This window comes from Ceratotherium simum, chromosome 8 (assembly GCF_057802395.1).
Source record: "Ceratotherium simum simum isolate JZ-2026a chromosome 8, ASM5780239v1, whole genome shotgun sequence".
In the NCBI taxonomy this organism is placed as follows: Eukaryota; Metazoa; Chordata; class Mammalia; order Perissodactyla; family Rhinocerotidae; genus Ceratotherium; species Ceratotherium simum.
The window spans coordinates 35210453-35230026 of record NC_141907.1 but is presented as its reverse complement, the minus strand read 5'-3'; the positions used below and the strand labels follow the sequence as shown (position 1 = coordinate 35230026).

At 37.8% G+C, this 19574-nt stretch overlaps 1 protein-coding gene across 3 annotated transcripts in view; it reads left to right on the top strand.

The window, feature by feature from the left end:
- Positions 1-19574, top strand: part of ATP8A1 (ATPase phospholipid transporting 8A1) — a 219198-nt gene that overhangs the window by 145104 nt on the left and 54520 nt on the right. For all 3 annotated transcript variants that reach the window (XM_087434255.1, XM_004419020.3, XM_087434256.1), the window contains one exon: positions 3955-4127. In XM_087434255.1, coding sequence (XP_087290381.1) covers positions 3955-4127 — 173 coding nt within the window. The remainder of the gene's footprint in view (positions 1-3954; positions 4128-19574) is intronic.

Sequence of the window (19574 nt, the reverse complement as noted above, 5' to 3'; positions counted from 1 at the left end):
ATAGAACTACCATTTGATCCAGCAATTCCACTTCTGGGTACATAACTGAAGAAAATGAAAACACTAATTTGAAGAAAAATATGCACCCATATGTTCATTGCAGCATTATTTACAATAGCCAAGATACGGAAGCACCCTTAGTGTCCATCAATAGATGAATGGATATATATATATATATATATATATATATATATATATATATATATATATGTATGTATATATACACAATGGAATTTTACTCAGCCATAAAAAAGAATGAAATCTTGCCATTTGCGACAACATGGATGGACCTAGAGGGTATTATGCTCAGTGAAATAAGTCTGACAGAGAAAGACAAATACCATATGATTTCACTTATATCTGGAATCTAAAAAACAAAACAAACGAACAAACAAAACAGAAACAGACTCATAGATACAGAGAACAAACTAGTTGTTGCCAGAGGGTAGTGGAGTGGAGCGATGGGCAAAACAGGTGAAGGGAATTAACAAGTACAAACTTCCAATCATAAAATAAATAAGTCACAGGGGTGTAATGTACAGCATAGGGAATATAGTCAATAACATTGTATAGTGACGGATGGTAACGACATATTGTGGTGATCATTTTGTAATGTATAAAAATATTGAATCACTACGTCGTACACCTGAAACTAATAAAATATTGTATGTCGATTATACTTCAATTAAAAAAAAAAAAGAAATTGGGGGCCAGCCTGGTGTCGTGGTGGTTAAGTTCATGCACTCCACTTCAGTGGCCCAGGGTTCACTGGTTCGGATCCCGGGCATGGACCTACCCACCACTCATCAAGCCATGCTGTGGCAGCATCCGACATACAAAATAGAGGAAGATGGGCATGGATATTAGCTCAGGGCCAATCTTCCTCAAGCAAAAAGAGGAAGATTGGCAACAGATGTTATCTCAGGGCCAATCTTCCTCACCAAAACAAAAAGAAAGAAAGAAAGAAATTGGACACACACACACAAAAATATAGTGGCATTTTGGTGAGCAGTGCTTTGGTTTAGAAGACTGTTGAAGTAATGGATTATTTGTTCTCTAGAAAACTGAGGAATAAGGAAGAGAAGACCTGCCCACCTACCTGCACATAGGTTTGTTTTCCCCAAGGAGTTTATTTGAGCAGACCTGGGGACTGGGAGGGCCCTGCATCTAAAAGGTGTTGGGCCTCTTGGTGGTGAAGCATGGCTTGTGCTGGTGACACAGGACCTGGTGGGGCAGCGGGAACTTGATCTTGGAGTCATGGAACTGCTTGATCACCGGTAGGCAGCACTTGCTGGCCAAGATCTTCTCCACCTTCGTGATCTGGACCTAGGGGCCCTGGGCTCACTGCCGGGCTCCATGTCGTGGCAGCACTGGGGGATGGCACCCGTGCTGGTCAGCTCCCAGTACTCCTGGTACATGTTGTGGGTGCTGCTGCAGGAGTCGTAGCACAGCCAGATGCCGAAGTTTCTGTCTGCCTTGCTGTCTCTCAAATCAGAAGTGATAACAGAGGGGGAAATGGAGTGCTGCCAATGGGATGAAATCAGAATTTATCAGTGCTCTCATTTCGTAAATACGTATTTCCTGAGCATCTGTAATTGCAGGCACTGTGTTTGTTGCTGGGAAACAGGTTAAACGTGGTCTCAGCCCTCAAGGAGCTAAGGGCCTTGTTAGCATAGAGTGACTCTGGGAGGGCTTTACAAGGTTTAGAGGGTGTTTAGAAGGTGGTTTAGAAGGTGATAGCTATCCACCGGAGAAAAGGGCATTCCAGAGAGAGGTAATAGAGGAGTCAAGTTTGTAAAGGAAATATGAACCAAAGTTAGTTGGGCTTAGAGTGTGGAAAGCCTTCAGTGCCATTGTAAGAAGTTTAGACTTTATCATGTAGACAGTAGGAAGCCATTGAAAAGTTTTAGAGCAAGAAGAGACATGATTCGTGTTTTAAATTTGTTTTATAAAGAGAAATCTCCGTTGGAGGTAAAGAGATGAGAGACAGATGATGAAAGCTCTAGGGAAACAGCAGAGGGAATGTTGTGGGCGTTCCATTTATAGTTTGATCTGCCTGGTACTGTCTAAAGTTGGCTTTGTTTTTGCTGGATTATTATGTAGAGAAAGACAAGCTAGCACAGAAATGTAATTCTGAGTTTGGTTTCACTACTTTATCAGCATGTGTTCGTGGGCAAGGATTGTAACCTCTGTCTTGTGTTTCTCATCTGCAGAATGGGGATAATCGTAGTGCCTCCCACATAGGGTTGTAATGAGTTTAACTGAGATGTTGTGTCTGTATGTGTAGCCCTTAGAACCATGCCTAGTGTGTAGTATGTGCTAAAATAAATTTTATTTGATTTGATTTTTTTATCCGCTCATTGATTGACTTGTTTGTTCATTTAATCTGTGTGAATTTGTTTTTAAGACGATCTAGGGCAATCTACCATAGATTGTCAGTGGTAAATTTTGCTTGCAGAATTTTACTGACATTTTTCACCTCCTTTTCTTAAGTCGTCTTGGGCCAAAAATTTCCAGCAGGAAATAGGAGGGTGAGGCCTATAAGTTAAAACAGCTACTTTCCCCCTGCCCCCCACCATGTAAAGTGTGAACAGAAAATTTTGGAAAGAATGCTGCTGTATGGTGGTCCTTGGTGTCACTGTGTGTGACAGGAAACAAGGGAAGCATTAAATGAAGTTTCAGTGTTGGGAAAATGGGGCAGTCTTACTTTACAGTACAACATGGCTCTATTATTTTGATAAACAGATTCTGAAATTCCAGAACATAGTGTGAACCACATTTGAATACAAATGCAGGAACACCTTCAAAAATCCCCAATGTAAAATTTCAATTACCTGTGCCTTTGCTTCCCTCTTTGTGAAAATAACTTTAAAATGACTGTACCACATTCTTAAATTGGAACAATAATTATATCTTTCTTGAATATAAAAAAAATTATTATATAAATATTTTATTGGTATATTTTATTATAGAAATATATTTTTGTATTTATTATGTAAATAACTGCTCAGATATAACCACTCAGAACAAAACTCTAATGGGAGGGGGATTGTTCCTTATATTTCCTTGTGCAGAGCCAGTGTTCTATTTCTTCAGAGTGTTAGGGCTCTTATAAAACAGAAAGCTGGCCCCATTAGGTTCTAGGAAGAGTCTACAGGATTTGGAGAGAAAAACTAAATATCCTGAAACTTTGCCTTTGAAGAGCTGGGAAAGCAGTTCTTGACAGAGAGACAGATACAACCCCTCTGTATAGTTGAGATGAACAAAGCTTTCCCTGACACTAAAGGATTTTATTGTGCCTGAAAGTGAACTCGTCATTGATGGAAGGGGTTCTTTTATTTGATCCATCAAGATTACCAAGCCACATGTCACCATCCCCAACTAAAATACAGCATCATGAAATCATGATTAAAGGTATAGAAGCCAATTCATGAAGTGGCAAGAGATTACAGATACTGCATTTCCTCCTCTTGGTTACTGGGAATTAAGTTTCAATAGCACTGAATACTTCGGAAAGAATACCCATAAATAATTTAAATTATTTTCTCCAACTTTTCCCCTTGATTCATGACTGTGCACTTTTGACTAGTTCTTAAATTAGGACAATGTTGTTGTTTTTTAACAAGGTAATTTACTGAAAATATTTTTTCAGGATTGTGATTGTGTGGTTAGAGTAATGAGCAAAGATTGCAGAGGAATGGGTGACTTGTAATCTCTTCCCAACCCTGGTAGGAACAGCTGTGACTTTCAGCGAGTAACTTCCTTTTTCTGATAACGTTTGTCCAATCTCCTTTCAGGGGCTTTTGTGAGAATCAAATGAGTGCAGGTACATGAAAGCCATTTGAAACATAAAAAGCACTAAAAATAACTAAATGTAGTTGCAGAACATCCTTAAAGCATCTTAGTAGGACAGTTGGGAGTAAACGTTGAGGACGTTTTTGTTTAATTTTACAGGGAACGAGGGAAACTCTCAGTCGTCACTGCACGACCCTCGGTGATACTCTTGGGAAAGAGAGTAATTGTGCTCTTATAATTGATGGGAAGACCCTCAAATATGCCTTAACTTTCGGAGTACGACAGTATTTCCTGGACTTAGCTTTGTCATGCAAAGCTGTTATTTGCTGCAGGTAAGTTCTCCTTAATAATGTCAGATTTCAGGAAAGAGCACCTTGATCCTAAGTTCTTGATTTTTAACGTTCCTTGAAGTTATTCTATCCAAAATTTGTAAATGTCAGGTTTTTATTTTTTCACTGACTCAAGATTTAAGGTTCACAAACTGGGATAAAATTTAGTAGTAGAGTTTTGAAAAGTGAATCCTAACAATCATTAATAATTATTGTTTATAATTTGAATTGAGAGGTTTCTTGCGATTTTCTGTGTTTAAAATAGATTCTTTACCTGCATTTCCATCGAGAGTTATTTCTGTAAGCGTTCTGTTTTCTACACAAATCTTTGATCCTGCTGCTAGGACTTACTTTGGGGCAGGATGAGAGGCACTAACTGAATCAATTTTCCAAAGAGCTGAGCATTTTCCTAAAGGCTGTTTATTGATTGTAGAGTCCTCTTCCTTCTAATTTATAATATTGCCTGTATTCTAAATTAAAATCTGTTTTGAGTTATCAAATCCTAATCCATAGAATTGTATTTTTGTAAACTATTTAGCTCTGATCCTTCCTGAACATCTTATTGAAGAATCTTCCCCATCTCTTTGTCTAAATTGTTTACCCTATGTCTTCCTAAAATTTAAAATATTATTCGTGACTATGCCCAGCCTCTTCACCATGAAACCTAAGGGTTTTCCTCTTTATCGTCTGCTTATTAAATCTTACCAGCTGGTCAGACTAGGTCCATGGTAGCAGTTGCTCAAATTGCTTTCTCTTCCTGGGAGATGAAATGTTAGCAGGGCTTCTGAAGAATTTCTCAGAATCTGTTCTTTTAACATTATCTTAAAATTATTCTATTTGCTTTTTTTATTATCTTTAAAATACATTTATGAATAGAAAAATGTTATGCTTTTTAAATCTTTTATGTCGAGGCTTATTCACTTAAATATCCTGTGTATAATATGTCTCCAAATTTATAAGCCATGCCTTGTAGATTATTTCCTAATTTTCAGTTGAAGTATACTTTATAAAATATAATTTAAACCATACTTAATAAGAACCCTTTATAAGCATCATTTCAGCCTATAAAATTATATCATACTCAGAGAATTAAGAGTTGCTTGTTATTCCCAGGAATCTAATTATTTTAGTCATTTATTTTTCTTCTCTGTGGCATGTATTAATAAATAATATTATTAGAAAGCTCTTGGACAATATATTTTACAGATATTTAATATTAGTAATAATTAGGCTCTTTGCTTCATCATAAAGAAAGAATTGGAAATTATTTTATCTTGACTGTCTCATTTGCACTTTGGTATCCTCATACTTTTTAAAATCTGCTTTTCCAGTGACTTGTCTTGATTCCTTGCTAATCTCTTGACCAAGTCTCAGTAATGTGCAACTCTGACACTCTTCATCAGGGTAATTTTGTGCCAGATTTGGTTGTTTAATCACTTTCACTAATGGGATCACAAGGATCAACAGAAGATTGCTCAAAAGCACATAAAGTGATATGACTGTTGGATTCTATTTGGAAACAAAGCAGAATACAGAGCTATTTAGGTAAAATGACCAGTTCCCTTGAGTCGGCATCTGATCCGTGCCTACTGTGTGCTGGACATAGATGCTGCACATACGAGGAAGAATAAGACTTCCTCCCTGCTTTCCTTCGTGTATCTATCTTTCTTTTAAGTACAGTCACAGTTGGTTTGAAAGACGTGGGAGGCCAGTTTTCATCATGTGGTCATTGCAGCTGAGCCTCATTCTTAGAGCATTGCTTAACACAGTACCTCCCACCATTCTTCAAAACGTTGAATCACAAAATTAAACAATAGCAGAGGGAGAGAAAAACTAGAAAGCAGAGTCAAGGGAGAAAAAATATGTTCTGTGCTTGTGTAATTCCCTCCCGAGATGCTTGTTCTGGATGCTCACAAGTCACATGGACCTCAGGGCTCCTCCAAGCCCCAGGCCCCTGGGAGGGAATCACACTCTGCCATGCACGTGCAGCTCAGCTCTGAAACTGAACTTATAAAGATGTGTGTGGCCGCTTCCTCCCTCCATCCTATTTTATGCATGTTTGAGGACCATGAAGGTCCCTATGCAGACACTGAGTTTTAGGGTTGGTTTTTTTTTGTTTTTTTTTTTTAAGTAAAATATCTTTCCTCAGCTTTTTTCTTCTAATTACCTTCATACTCTCTCTTTTCCCGTAAGGACTGTGGTTCAACTTCCGGTCTGGCTTTGAGAATTCATCTAAGCCCATAATTACATCAGTGCCACTGCTTGATTGATGTCTGTGCACCTTCTTGGACTGGTGCCTCTTGGCATTTAAACTATTGGCACAGACCGTCTTCATGTCATTTAGCTTACTGACCTCGCAGCGTAATTTCTATGATAATGCTTCCATCTCTGGTGAGGAATAGGTGGACAATTCTGTCTATCGTTCTTTACAATTAAATGCAAGTGTCACTCCAGATTTCTCAGATGATTACAATTTCCCAACCTCAGGAAATTCTCTATTTTACTCTATTATAAGAGACGCTCCAAATAAATATTGAATATTATTTCAAAACACAGTACGGTACTGTTTCCCAAATTCATTTATGTTCATTCTGGCTTGATGGATTTTCCCCTCAAACTACTTTCCAGTCTATGTCTTGTCAGTCCGCACATGAAGGTAATTCAGAATCGGTGCTTCCTCTGCAGGCTTCTCTTGAGCCATAGCTGGAGTGGAAGTAGAAGGGAGAGCCTTCCCATAATGGATAATGAAGCGCTCGATTTAGCTCCATCTTTGGGATTACATCGGCCCCTTTCTTCCCTGACATTATCAGCATAAAGGGCAGAAGGCCGTTTTTAGTGTTTGCCTAATTGACACAGTTATAAAGATGAGCGTTTTCCCTGAAGAGTCTACAGTGGAATTTAAAGAAACAGTTGTTCTCAGTCAGTAGTCGTTACATCTCTTATTCACCACCATTTTCTGAAGAGAATATTCAGAGACAGAAGTAATCCCCTCGTCCCCAAATTATTCAGGGCTTTGGACTCCTGGTTTTGGTTTATAAAGTGAAGGTTGCATGTTATACCTCAGATAATTTTTTTAAGTATGTAAAACCCAAGAAGTAAAATGAAATCTGTTTTTATCAGTGTACCAAGTACTGTATTTTCATGGGTACCATGTAACTTTTGTTTTTACCTCTGTGCACATTTACCTGTGTAACCTGAGTGGTTTAATAGGAAATATGCCTCTGGTTTTAGGGTAGTTTCTGGTAAGTTTTTCTAGTTATGAACATAAACTACTTCTTTGTGGTCCTTCTTCCCTCTATTCCCTTGCTCGAGTACACCGATTCTTATCATTTGGTGTGATCGCAGATAATTTTGAAGAACAAATGAAACCTATAGGCCATCTCCTCCAAAAAAAAATACACATACACACAAACATGTAAAATTGAATGCACCATTTTAGGGGTTACAGACTCCCTGAAACTCTTTGGAAAGGTAGAGGGAGGAAAAGCTTCCTCTGAGACTCATGGAGATTTGTGTACACATCAAGGGCTATTCTGCAAAGTAACTGTGCCAGACAAATAATGCCTCATGTCGGTTACCAATATTTTATGTCCTAAGATCTAACCGCTTGTGTAATTGTTATAATGGCATTTTAGCTGGGGTTTCATGAAATTCTTGTTTTGACTCTACCTTTCTGGCACTTTGGATACCTAATGGAATCTCTCTGGCCTTGGTTTTCTAACCTGTGAAATGAAGAGACTGGCATATAGCAATGATTCAGATCCTCCAGGGAGCCTGGATATCTAAAGCAGCTAAGAGTGGAGCTTCTGTGTCATAGAAAGGTGGGAAACCCACACACACACATGCACCCTTCCTGAGTTATCTCCTTCCAGCTTGAAACCTTCTGGGCCAGAGGACTTATAGCATTTTCATTTTTTGGACGAACCAAAAAATGTGGCTACTTCTGTTGGCCACTCTGTGCTGGGAAGAGTCTGTCTACTGCCTGGATCAGCTTAATTTGGGGAAGCATCTGTTCTGCCTCTTAATGTTCCCTCCAGAAGAGTTGCAGTGAAGTATTGCTGTGTGTTCCATAGCGTGTGGTTTCTGAGATCCCGGTCAGTTCACATAACCCAGCCTTTCAAAGAATTTTACATTTTTTCTATAGTTGTCAGTTTAGTTTAAACATATTTTGAAACTTATGTTCTGTGACAGTTGGTTGAAAATTGGCCCAGAGCCTCCAGCTTTTAGACTGTCTGGTAATCACTGTTCTTCTACATAATTTATGTACTCATGTCTTCTGAAAAGCAGAAGTTAAATTGAAGTAAGCATTTTTCCCTACTTGCAACATCTCTAGTCAAAGTTTAACCCCCTTTTAGGCCATTTTCCCCATAGTGCATAAAAAAACACTTGACTTCAGTGAGTGTCGTCACTCGGGAGTGGCATTCCAGGCAAAACCTTTCACCTTAGTCCACTCAAGGGGTCCTCCAAGAAGAGGTCTAAAGGGACACCTTGAATACTTTCTGTCATAGCATGAGTATGTTAAAGAAAGGGTCAAGGCAGATCTACTTATTGAATCTTTTGGGATTGTTTTAAACTTTAAACTTTAAGGATTTCTCTAAATACATGTCCTACTTAAAGAGTAGTTATAAAGCACAAGTGAAGCTAATAAATGCTCAACAGACATTCCTTTAAAGCAAAAAGTTTGTGAACACCGTTGGATGCCAAGCAGATGTTTGGCTTTCAGAAGACTTACAAACTGTTAATGAATGTCAACCGTATGTTTGCTTCCAAGAAAATATGAATAAATGTTGGAAATGTCGAGAGAATATTTCATACATGTATGGCTAAAAGAGGACACACTGCATGAATTTTATTAACTTCATAAAATGCCCATATTTTGCTTTAACATAATATAATAATAAGCTGCTCAACTCTGTCCATCTCATTTGCTATTCTACCTCTACTGAGCACTGCTAAAGGAACTGCATGGCCGTGTTACAGCCTGGTAGCCAGTTATGATGTACACCACCAGGGAAGTCCATACTTGATGGTAAATTTTCTAAAAATATGAGAAATCTAAATGCTGTAGAATCCCACTGTAATTCAACATTATATAGTTTTAGATGTGTTTCAATTTAAATAAACCACCATCACCAACACACACACACCCACATACACCGCACACCCGTTAGAACTGCAGATTATATAATTCTGATAAAACAGAGTTAACCTGTACTGGAAAGTACGTAAGTGTGCAGCTCAGTGAATTTTCACAAAGTGAACACACTCCTGTATCGAGCACCCAAGCATGACTAGCACCCGAGAAGCACCCTCATGCTCCCTTTAGTTTTAATATCCTCCTAAGGGTACCTGCTATCTCGATTTCCATCACCATCCCTCTTAAATGCTATCTTATTTATTTGAGTCTTTTTCTGTTTCACATCTTTCTAAATTTAAATAAGTATATATATCTTCCATAACTACGTTCAAATTCTTGATTCTTTTCTGTTCATCAATTTCAAATTCAGAGCTCCATAGCTCTCCACTAAAGGCCTCACTAAAGCTTTATATAAATCAATAAATCAGCATTCTAATGTATTCTTCAGTCAAATACAAATCCACCTAATAGATGGCTTACAGTCCTCCTTCAGCTCTACAGTGATAGAATGAAAGGACTTCATTTTCTGATTTGCTGAGGACATGATGTGTGGAACCTCTAACATTTCTCTGATTGGTCAGTCTATTGACCTGATTGTGTGGGAAAAGAAGGCAGAGTTAGTTTGGCGTAACTGGTTTTCCGTGAATCCATGATGGTTTCTAGTGATTACCTTCTTTTTAATAAACCTGTCTGAGCCATCCCTGCCCACTTAGGGCAAGTTAAAGGCTTGGTGTTGTGAGCCAGGCTAGAGTTCCAGGAGTCAAGACCAGGTAGGATGTAGGTCATGTCTGTCTAGCAGCTGTGGGGCATGGAGTAAAGAGAAAGGAGAGATAGCACCCTAAGGAAAAGATGGTCTTGAGAAACAAAAGGCATGTTAGCAAGAGAGCAGCCAGAAAGACAAGAAATGGATGTAAAATGCCAGGCTTTAAGTTAAGGCTTGAAAAAGGAGGTGGTTCTGGGTAGCATGTTCCAAGAGGGAGCATTTTATAGAGCAAGGATGAGCAAACTTGTCCGGTAAAGAGCCAGATAGTAAACATTTTAGTCTTTGCGGACCATACGATCTCTGTCACAACTACTCAGCTCTGCCATTGTAGCTTGAAAGCAGCTCTAGACAATATGGAATTGAATGGGTGCACCCTGTGATCCAGTAAGATTTGATGTAAAAGACAAGCCACTGCCCGGATTTGACCCTGGGGCCATAGTCTGCTGTTATGGAGTGTCTGTGGCTCATGAATGAATGATAGAGAGAGTCGGTTCTGACAGAACTTTCCTAGAATATTGATGGAATTCACCCCAAGTTCCCTAGTCTGTAATTTCCAGTCTCTCTTCGTGAAAACTGAGACATTTTCCCATCTCTCCTTACCTGACACGTTTACCTTTCTCCATGATTCCTCAAAAATGACTGACATTTTTTCTGTGGTGACAGCTGCACAGTCTGGAGTCTCCATTAAATTTTTCTGTGCCATTGAATTCAAGAAAACGCCTTAAAATGTGGGTATTTCCAGAAGTCAATTTGTTTTAAAATGAGTTGTGGGGGCCAGCCCAGTGGCATAGTGGTTAAGTTCATGCACTCCACTTCTGGCGGCCGGGGGTTTGCAGGTTTGGATCCCGGGCATGGACCTACACACCGCTCATCTAGCCACGCTGTGGCAGTCGTCCCACATAAAGTAGAGGAAGATGGGCACGGATGTTAGCCCAGGGCCAATCTTCCTCAGCAAAAAAGAGAAAGATTGGCAACAGGTATTGGCTCAGGGCTAATCTTCCTCACACACACACACACACACACAAAAATAAAATAATAAATAAAATGAATTGTCAATAGATATTTGTATATCTCAGCAAGAGATATATGAGGAACCCAGGACCACAGACATGGATCCTGCTCTGTCACCCCAATGCCTTCCGTCTGTTCTGGGGGAAGTGCCAACAAGGTGCTAGAGGACAATGGCAGCAGAGGAATCAGGCAGGGAGATATCCAAGCTAGCCTTCTCCTTAAGCTGGAAGCGTCCTACAGTCTTGAACTAAAGCAAGTTCTACTTTGATTTTTATATGTTATTTTAGTTTTTGCCCTTCATACCCAGTTACTTTCTCTTCACTCCACCTTAGGAAAACATTCTCAAGTATTTAATATGTTCCCATCCATCCGCCACACTTTATTTGTATATATGTGTAGCTATGAAAAACATATAATGTTGTTACATGTGCATTGAATTGAGGGATACATATGTATTTGTAATGATATTCCAGCATAAATTTTTTGCCTCTTTTATTTTTCTACAATTTTGAGACCTATTCATGTTACCATATGTAGAACAGGTTTATTTCTTCTCACCACTGCTTACTATTACACGTCCCTTTATTTATCTGTTCCTGTAGTGACAGCCACATAGGTTGCCTCTAAATCTTTGCTCCCACGGAAAGTGCTGAAATGAATATCTTCTCTATGCGTCCATGCAAGTGTTTTTCTAGGATATATACTTAGGAATGGGAGTGTTTGGCTGTGGGCTGTATGTATATTTCATTTCAATCTGAATTGCCACATTGCTCCAAAACAGCTGCACTATCCATGTAGGAGGGTTGCCGTTTCCTTACCTTAACATCAGCACTTGGCGTTCCTGAATTTGTAACTTTGCCAATTTGATGTTTGAAAAGTGGCACCTTGTTGTTTTGATTTTCGTTTCTCTGATTACTAGGGAGATTGAGTATCTTTTCATATAACTATTTACCTCTCTAGATTTCTGCTTTTGAAGTTCATTCATTTTTTTCATTCATTTATTCAGCAGATGTTTTTCAAGCATTCACTTTGTGATTGGCACCTTTATAAGTGCTATAAATAGAACAGTGAACAACAGGAAAAAATCCCTGCCTTCACATTGTAGCTATTGTTTAGTAAAATAAATACACACACATAGTCAAAAGACAATAATTGCTCTGTATGTGTGTGTGTGAGAATGGTAATGATTTATTATATATCAGATGGACTTATATGAAGTCAATGGTAACTATGAAGAAAAGGAGCACATTGAAGAGGGATAAGAGGTACTGAACTTTCTTTTGGGTTTCCTATCTTTTTTTCTGCTTATGTACAAGAATTCTTTGTGTGTTCTGAATATTGGTTATTATAGACATGGCAAATATCTTCTAGTCTGACTCCCTTCTTAATTCTGCCTGTGATGTTCTTCTTTGAACAGAAATCACTGACCTTGAGAGAGTCAAATTCCATTAATTTTTCCCTTTATGGTTTGTGCCTTTTGGATAGTAAGAACTTCCCACTCACAAAGCTATTCTCCTACATTTTCTTTTGTTAACTTTACAGCTTTCTGTATTCCATATAGGTCTTTAATCCATATGAAGTTTATTTTTGTGTATCTTGTGAAGAGAAGGGATCAGGTGTTATTCACTTCTACATAGTGAGCAAATTCTCCCAATACCACTTAGAAAACAATCCACCCTTTTCTCTCTGCTTGTGATACTGCTTGCTCTAGCACTCAGGCTCTGGGACCAGATTTTCCAGAATCTAAGTTCAGGCTCCACCTCTTACTAGCTGAGTAACATGTTGCGTAACTTCTCCGGCTTCAGTTTCTTCGTCTTTGAGATAGAGATAAAAATAATTGCTCTCATAAAGTTGGGAGGAATAAATGAGTTAATATATGTACTCATGCATTAGTGATTATTATTAAAAATTTTTACTCTTAGAAATGCTATCAATCTCTCTTTTATATGGTCTAATCGAATATTTCTGGTGAGAGGACTGCTAGCATACATAAATATTTCTTTCTGACCATTATGGCCTTTTCTGTGTCCTAAATTCTGTTTTGCTGGCATTAAAATTGCTAAACTGGCTTTCTTTTGTTTCGTATGTGCCTTGTCTTTTTTTTTTCCCTAAACCCTTAAGTTCAATCTTTCTGTAAATATAGTGATTAAGAATGCTGTCTCTAAATCCGCACTGCTTAGGGTTGAATCCTGGCTTCACCATTTACTTGCTGTATTACCTTAAGTTATATAATCTTTCTGTGCCTAAGTGTCCTCATTTGTAAAAGAACAAATAGTAACCTATCTCATGTACAGTTCTTCTGAGAACTGAATGAGTTAAAACAAGTAAAGAGCTTAGAACATAGTGAACAAATAAGTATCTTACGTTAGCTGTTGTTATAAAGTGTGTCTCTTTTAGATACCATATTGCCAGATCTTTTTTTTTTTAACTCCAACCTGAGAATCTCTTTCAATCAGTGAATTTAAACCATTTCTATTTATTAGAGTTATTTCTATATTAGGCCTCATTTCTTCAATTTTATTTTGTGTTTTCCACTTATTATGCTTTTTGTTTCTTTTTTTCTCCCCCTACCTTCCACTGTCTAAATCATATTTTCTTCTGCTGGTTTGAAAATTTTACAATCTATATCTATTCTTTGTCTGGTTATTTCTAAAGTTTTGATAACCATATTTGTGCTTATTGTCTGTATGTATTAGTATGTCTTCCTTCCCCTGTCCCCTCCCCATAAAGAGACAAGAACTGAAGATATTAGTTTTGTGCATTCATCCATTGTCAATCAGATCTTGTTTCTTTGTAAGGAATCTGCTTTTTCTCTCTAGGAGCCTTTAGAAATTTTTCTTAATCTTGATTTAACCATAATGTATCTAAGGTAGGTACCTTTTTCTTATATTTCTTTTTGGCACTGTATGAGCCCTTTTAATGTAGGACATATGTCTGTATTTAATTCTGGAAAATTATTAATCATTCTTTTTCATTTTGTCCCTTTTTAGTCTCTTTTTGGACTCCTATTATATGTTTGTAGTCCCCTCTATTCTTCTATTTCTTTTCAATTTTCTCACAGTCTTTACTTTGATTTCCTGAATTATTTTTGGACAGTTTTTTGAACTTTCAGGCTCTGTCGTACTTACCACTCAGTTTACTATTGGCTTCTTTACTTCAGCAGTTATATTTTTATGACTTACTTTCAGTTGGTTCTTCATTATAACTGCTTTTTCTAGTTTCGTGTTTCCAATATCTTCCCATATCTTTCCTAGGATTTTTATCATACTTCTTTTAAATTCTTGTTATATTGATTTTTACTAGTTGTTCTTTCCTATAAGTCGTCGTATTTCTTTTGTGCTTATGATTTCCTGTCTTACAAGTTTTGCTTCTGAGACCATTTTTCCCCATTTGCCCTAATGGCAGTAATATCCCTTTGGGAAAAAGGTGAAAGCGAAGTCCTAACTTGAGATAAAGTTGGAGTCAGGGCTCAGTCTGAGCTCAGTAAATCCCTTTTCCCCTAGTTCCTTTACCCAAGCGCCGTTCTTGTTAGAGGCTGCCACATTCTGATGGGATTGAGGTAACATTCGAGGGTTTGTCAGCACACTGTGTCACTGGCGCTTATTCCCACCTGGCTCCATGCCCTGAGGTTGACCAGTAAGCTCTGACTTTCCTGTTCCAAGGCATGAGGTAGGAATTTTCCTGGGGTCCTAGCCTTAGGGTATTGGAATTGAGGTGATATTTTGTTTTTTAAGCATGTTATTTTGGGTACTTTGAGTTTCCACAAATTCCAAGCCTAAGCCAAAGTTTACAGTTGCAATGAGAGAGGAGCCCCTTAGCTCCATCCAGCCCAGTCTCAGCCCCTTACACTGGTCAGCCTGGGCTTGCACAGGGCACCATGGGGAGTGAACAGTCAAACTGAAAAGATTTCCTCACCTGTTTGTTCATCTGTGGCCCCTGGCATACCACTCTTTCCCTCTATGCCATTTACCTTCTAACAGGTATCCACCACTTACTGTTTCCCCAAAGGTTTCTCACAGATCATTGCTAATTGTGACCCTGAAATTTATTGAACTCATTTTTTAACTCCTGGCATCTTCAGAGTTTTATTCTACTTTCTGTCAATAGCCTGTGCTACCACTTGTTCTTATCTTCCACTAGGTATTTCTAAGATGAGAGAAAGTTCCTTGGAGAAACCCATCCACATAGGAGAGAAGAGAGGGAAGGAAAAAAGGAAGGGCAAGCTGATTTTCTTTCAACCTAAAGAAGCTCCAGCCCTTCCTTACCTATCCAGAGTCATGAGAAAAGGCAAGAGAGCCCAGCGCCCATGTGGGCTTCAACCAGATATTGAGAATGGGAAGAGATGGAGACCATACGTCTTACCACTCTTGAAAGCAAGGTCATGAAAGGGGATCCTGAAAGCAAGGTCACGAAAGGGGAAAGCTAAAAGAGGGAGGAACTCTAGGCCTTCTGGAATAGATGTGCTTCCCAGTTGGGAGCATACCAGTTCCCTAGACAGAGAGAAGTGGCTAGGCCTTGTCCTCTGTGGGAGAAATTTCTCTCTCTCTCTACCACTTCTGTCTCCTTGGAGCAAGCATCCCTAGAGAGGCCACCGTCATATAGGACCTTAATATTTAACTCCTGAGACAGTAGCTCAGTAAAAGTCCTTAAATTAATATCTCTTAGGGGCAGAAGGAGGGTCCTGAGATCTTCTACTTTCTTCTCTTAAGTTCTTCCATAGAAATTTCGTCACATACCAAAGGATAACTAAATACTTGATAAATGAATGACATCTGAATGCACATCCCCAGCTCTGCATTCTTTTCTAAGCTCAGTTCTGACTTTTCAGTCAGCGTGCTTAATGATTCCACTAGGATATTCCACCACTATCTGAATTTCTGAGTGTCTAGAACTTCCCTGATAATTTTCCTCCATAAAATCCTTTTCTATTTATGTTTAATCTGTCATTTTCCCAGTCATCCAAATTTGAAATCACAGGGTCATCTCTGATTCCACTTTCATTCAAAACCCCCCCAACCCCTTCCCATATGTCCTTTCTTTCCATTTTTATTGCCCTTATCCCAGGTAAAATTCAGATACATAGATACATAAATATTTATATATATATATATATATATAAAATATAGATATCTAGCTATGTTACAAGGATATAATTATCTTTTGAGCAATCCAAATATTTTTAAGACACTGCTTCTACCATGTTCTTTTTTAGCTCAAAAACTTTTAATGTCTCCTGTTGCTTAGAGCTAGCTATGATGTTCAGTCTTTCTTATCGTGACATGCAGAGGCCCTCCTCATCTGGCTCTAATCCATTCTGAATATACTCACTTTTTCTTGAAGTAGTAGTGTGTTTCCTTCTCCACCTAATAATTTTTTACCTGTCTGTCCCATCCATGTCAGAAAGCCTGGAGAATCCAGTATCTTTTACATAGTTCCTCTATACTCTAGACACAGAGAAGATTAAATAGATTGCCTCCCAACAGTGAACAGTCAGAAATGAATGAATTGTAATCGAGTAATGAGATGAATTTCTCTTTCTTGCAAAATTTCCATTTATTCAGTTTCACTACCGTTTCTACATCTGCTATGTGCTGAGTACAGAGCTAGGTTCCAGATAACTGGATGATAGATCGAGAGATATAGATACAAATTTTTTTTTAATGAACTATAGCACTGGGGACAAACTGCTCTATGTTATGAATACTATAATAAAGATTTCTATTAGGAGGAGTTTTCTTTTTAGTGCCTTTTATAAGGTATATTTGCCAGTTAGTAGTTGAAGTGCCTACGCATACACACATACATGCATATTCAAATATACACTCTCAATATGATCAGTCACTATTTAAAATATTACCTGAACTACTGAAACTGAAGACAGTAGTAATTTACCTATAACAACATAAATTCCACAAAAGAGACGTTTTGCATCAAAAATGCATCGCAAAAGAAATCTTTTTTTAAAGTTACCTTCCTTTTTTGTCTTGTGAAAAGACTATCTGTATTTTATTTCTGTAGACTTAATCCCTATATTATAACGTTTCCTTGATGCTTCTGAGTGCAGAGTATATTAACAGATGTTGCTTTTGGAGGCTAGGAAAGTGCTCACTCATCAGTCATTTGAATAACACAGTTCTCTTATCTAGAAGTGGTTGAATGTTTCATTATGTACCATATGCTAAGTATGGTTTTTAGGATTTGCTATATAAGTGGCTTTCATTGCAGTAAAAAATTGATGATGAGTTTCTAGAAGTGTTATATTATTTATGTGATTTTGGAACATGTAACAGATTTTTTTGCCGTATTTTAATTCCTCCTTAATTCAAAACTTCATAAGAACCTAACAAATTTTAGTTCAAAGACGAGTCAAGTAAGATCTCATAAGTTTTTTTCTCTTTTTATAATTTCTTTATTAGTCAGCAGAATATCACTCAATAGGGAGTAGACTGATATCACAAGAAGAAGTCTTGGGAAGTTTGTTGCAAAGGAAAGTACAACATGTCCCCCCACTAATGATCCTGATCTCTAAATAGTCACCAGGAGCAGCCCTCAAGCTTAGTGAATACGGGGGCTCTATAAATACAGGGTCACTACAAAAAACACTTCAGGATAATTAAGAAATACTATTTTCTTCCATATTCTTAAAATTTTTTTCTAGATTCACCTCCTAAAGGCAACTTTATAGTAACTTTTAAGTTTATAGTATAAGTTTCTGAGATAATATTATATTATGGGCATAATTTTTTTAAGGTTATTGACCTAAAACACAGTACAGTAAGATAAATTATTGTACTCCTTTTGGCTACCTATAAAAAGTCCCTTAAAATATTCTTTATTATGTGTCTGTGTATATACATGCACATATAATCTTTATCCGCATTCCATTCAATAAGGTGATTCATTTAGCTAATCCCATTAAAGGAGTGAAAAATGAGGCTCATATAAGATGGGCCACCCTATATACTTTCTAGCTAAATGGTAAAAATTTCCAGTACTCCGATCTAATGTTCACAGGGCAGTGAGAGTTACTACATAGCAAATAAGAAAAATAATGAGTAACATGTGCAGAAACTACAGCCAAAATAATATCTAAAAAGCATATTGCACTCAGCGCACTGCTAGGGTGTATCGCAAAGGACCACCCTCTGTTTGTGGAGCCATGGGGAAGAAAACCGGCCCTTTACAGCACATGCTGGATATGTAGTCTTTTTCCATAGAGGCTTTGACTTCTTCCAAAGACCAAAGAGCAACAGTGAAAGAGAAGAGAGCTGTGAATAATTTACGTTCTGATGCAGACCCATGGGTGGTAAAAAAAAAAAATACCTAGGGTGGAAAACAGAGCACTTTTATGTTTCTGAATTATACATTGAGTCACTATTGGTATTTGTAAAATTTAGGTTTTAGATATACTCAGCCATGGATATGTGATTTTTGGTAGACATTTGGAAGAATTAACTTGCGTGGTAAGGTTGTTCTAGACTATTATGGAAATTGTACGAATATAGAAGCAGGTGTACAAAACTCAAGGAAGTAAATAAACTCTAATGAGTGAAGTGGATGACCTTTTATAAGGTGGAAACACAACAGTAGAAAGGAATATATTGTGGAGAATTTTTAACATGAAGTTAAAGAAATTTAATACATGCCATTTCTTTGACCTGACCTGAGCTCTCCTCTCCTTGTCAAAGCCAAGGCAAATTCTAACTCATCAAGGAAGCCCCTCGCAGCCCATGCTAATTTATATATCCTCTGAAATTATTAAATACTGGCAATTATATCAAAAAGCTTTATGCTACACTCATTTTTAATGTCTTATAATTTTGTGTTGTTATGTTGTAACCCCCTTGTAGCAAGGAACAGTTTTTTAAATGGATGCTGTAAAAACAGCAGAAGATCTTTTTAACTGATTTCAGCTTGGCTAATCTGAGTCCCCTTAAAGCACATTCCCTCCCTAGGGCGTGCTGATGGATGCCCACAGCACATCATGCCCAGAGCTGGAAGGATGCTCTTCAGTGCACACCTGCACGTTTGCTTCCGTGAGTCAACTTGCTGCTCATTGGGCATCACTGGGTGCTTGTTCCCTAATCTGTTTATTCCTACTGTACTTCTTAAAGTAATCATCATTTAATTAAATATTTCATAAATCATCAAAATAGTCTAGCAAAACTTGCTAGGAAAACCAGGTATAATAATACTCTAGAGAGACGTTTTGAGTTGCTAAAAAATTTGCTGTTGAATTTGGGGTGGGTAAGATAACAATAAACTGGGGTGGACGACATCATTACATTCTAGTCTCCACTTAATGAAACCACCCATGGATTGTGTCTCATGAGTGAGGTTTCTGCAACAAAAATATGCAGAATTTCTAACAGCAGACCCCTATGCAAAGTAAGGTTCTTTGCCCTACATCACACGTTTGTACATTTATATTTTGAGTTAAATGTTTTAAGTACGTATATTTTATTTTTTATGAATTCCCACTTAAATCTGTCATCTTTGTTTAGCAACCAACTGCTATTTTTCAAACCTGGCAGATACG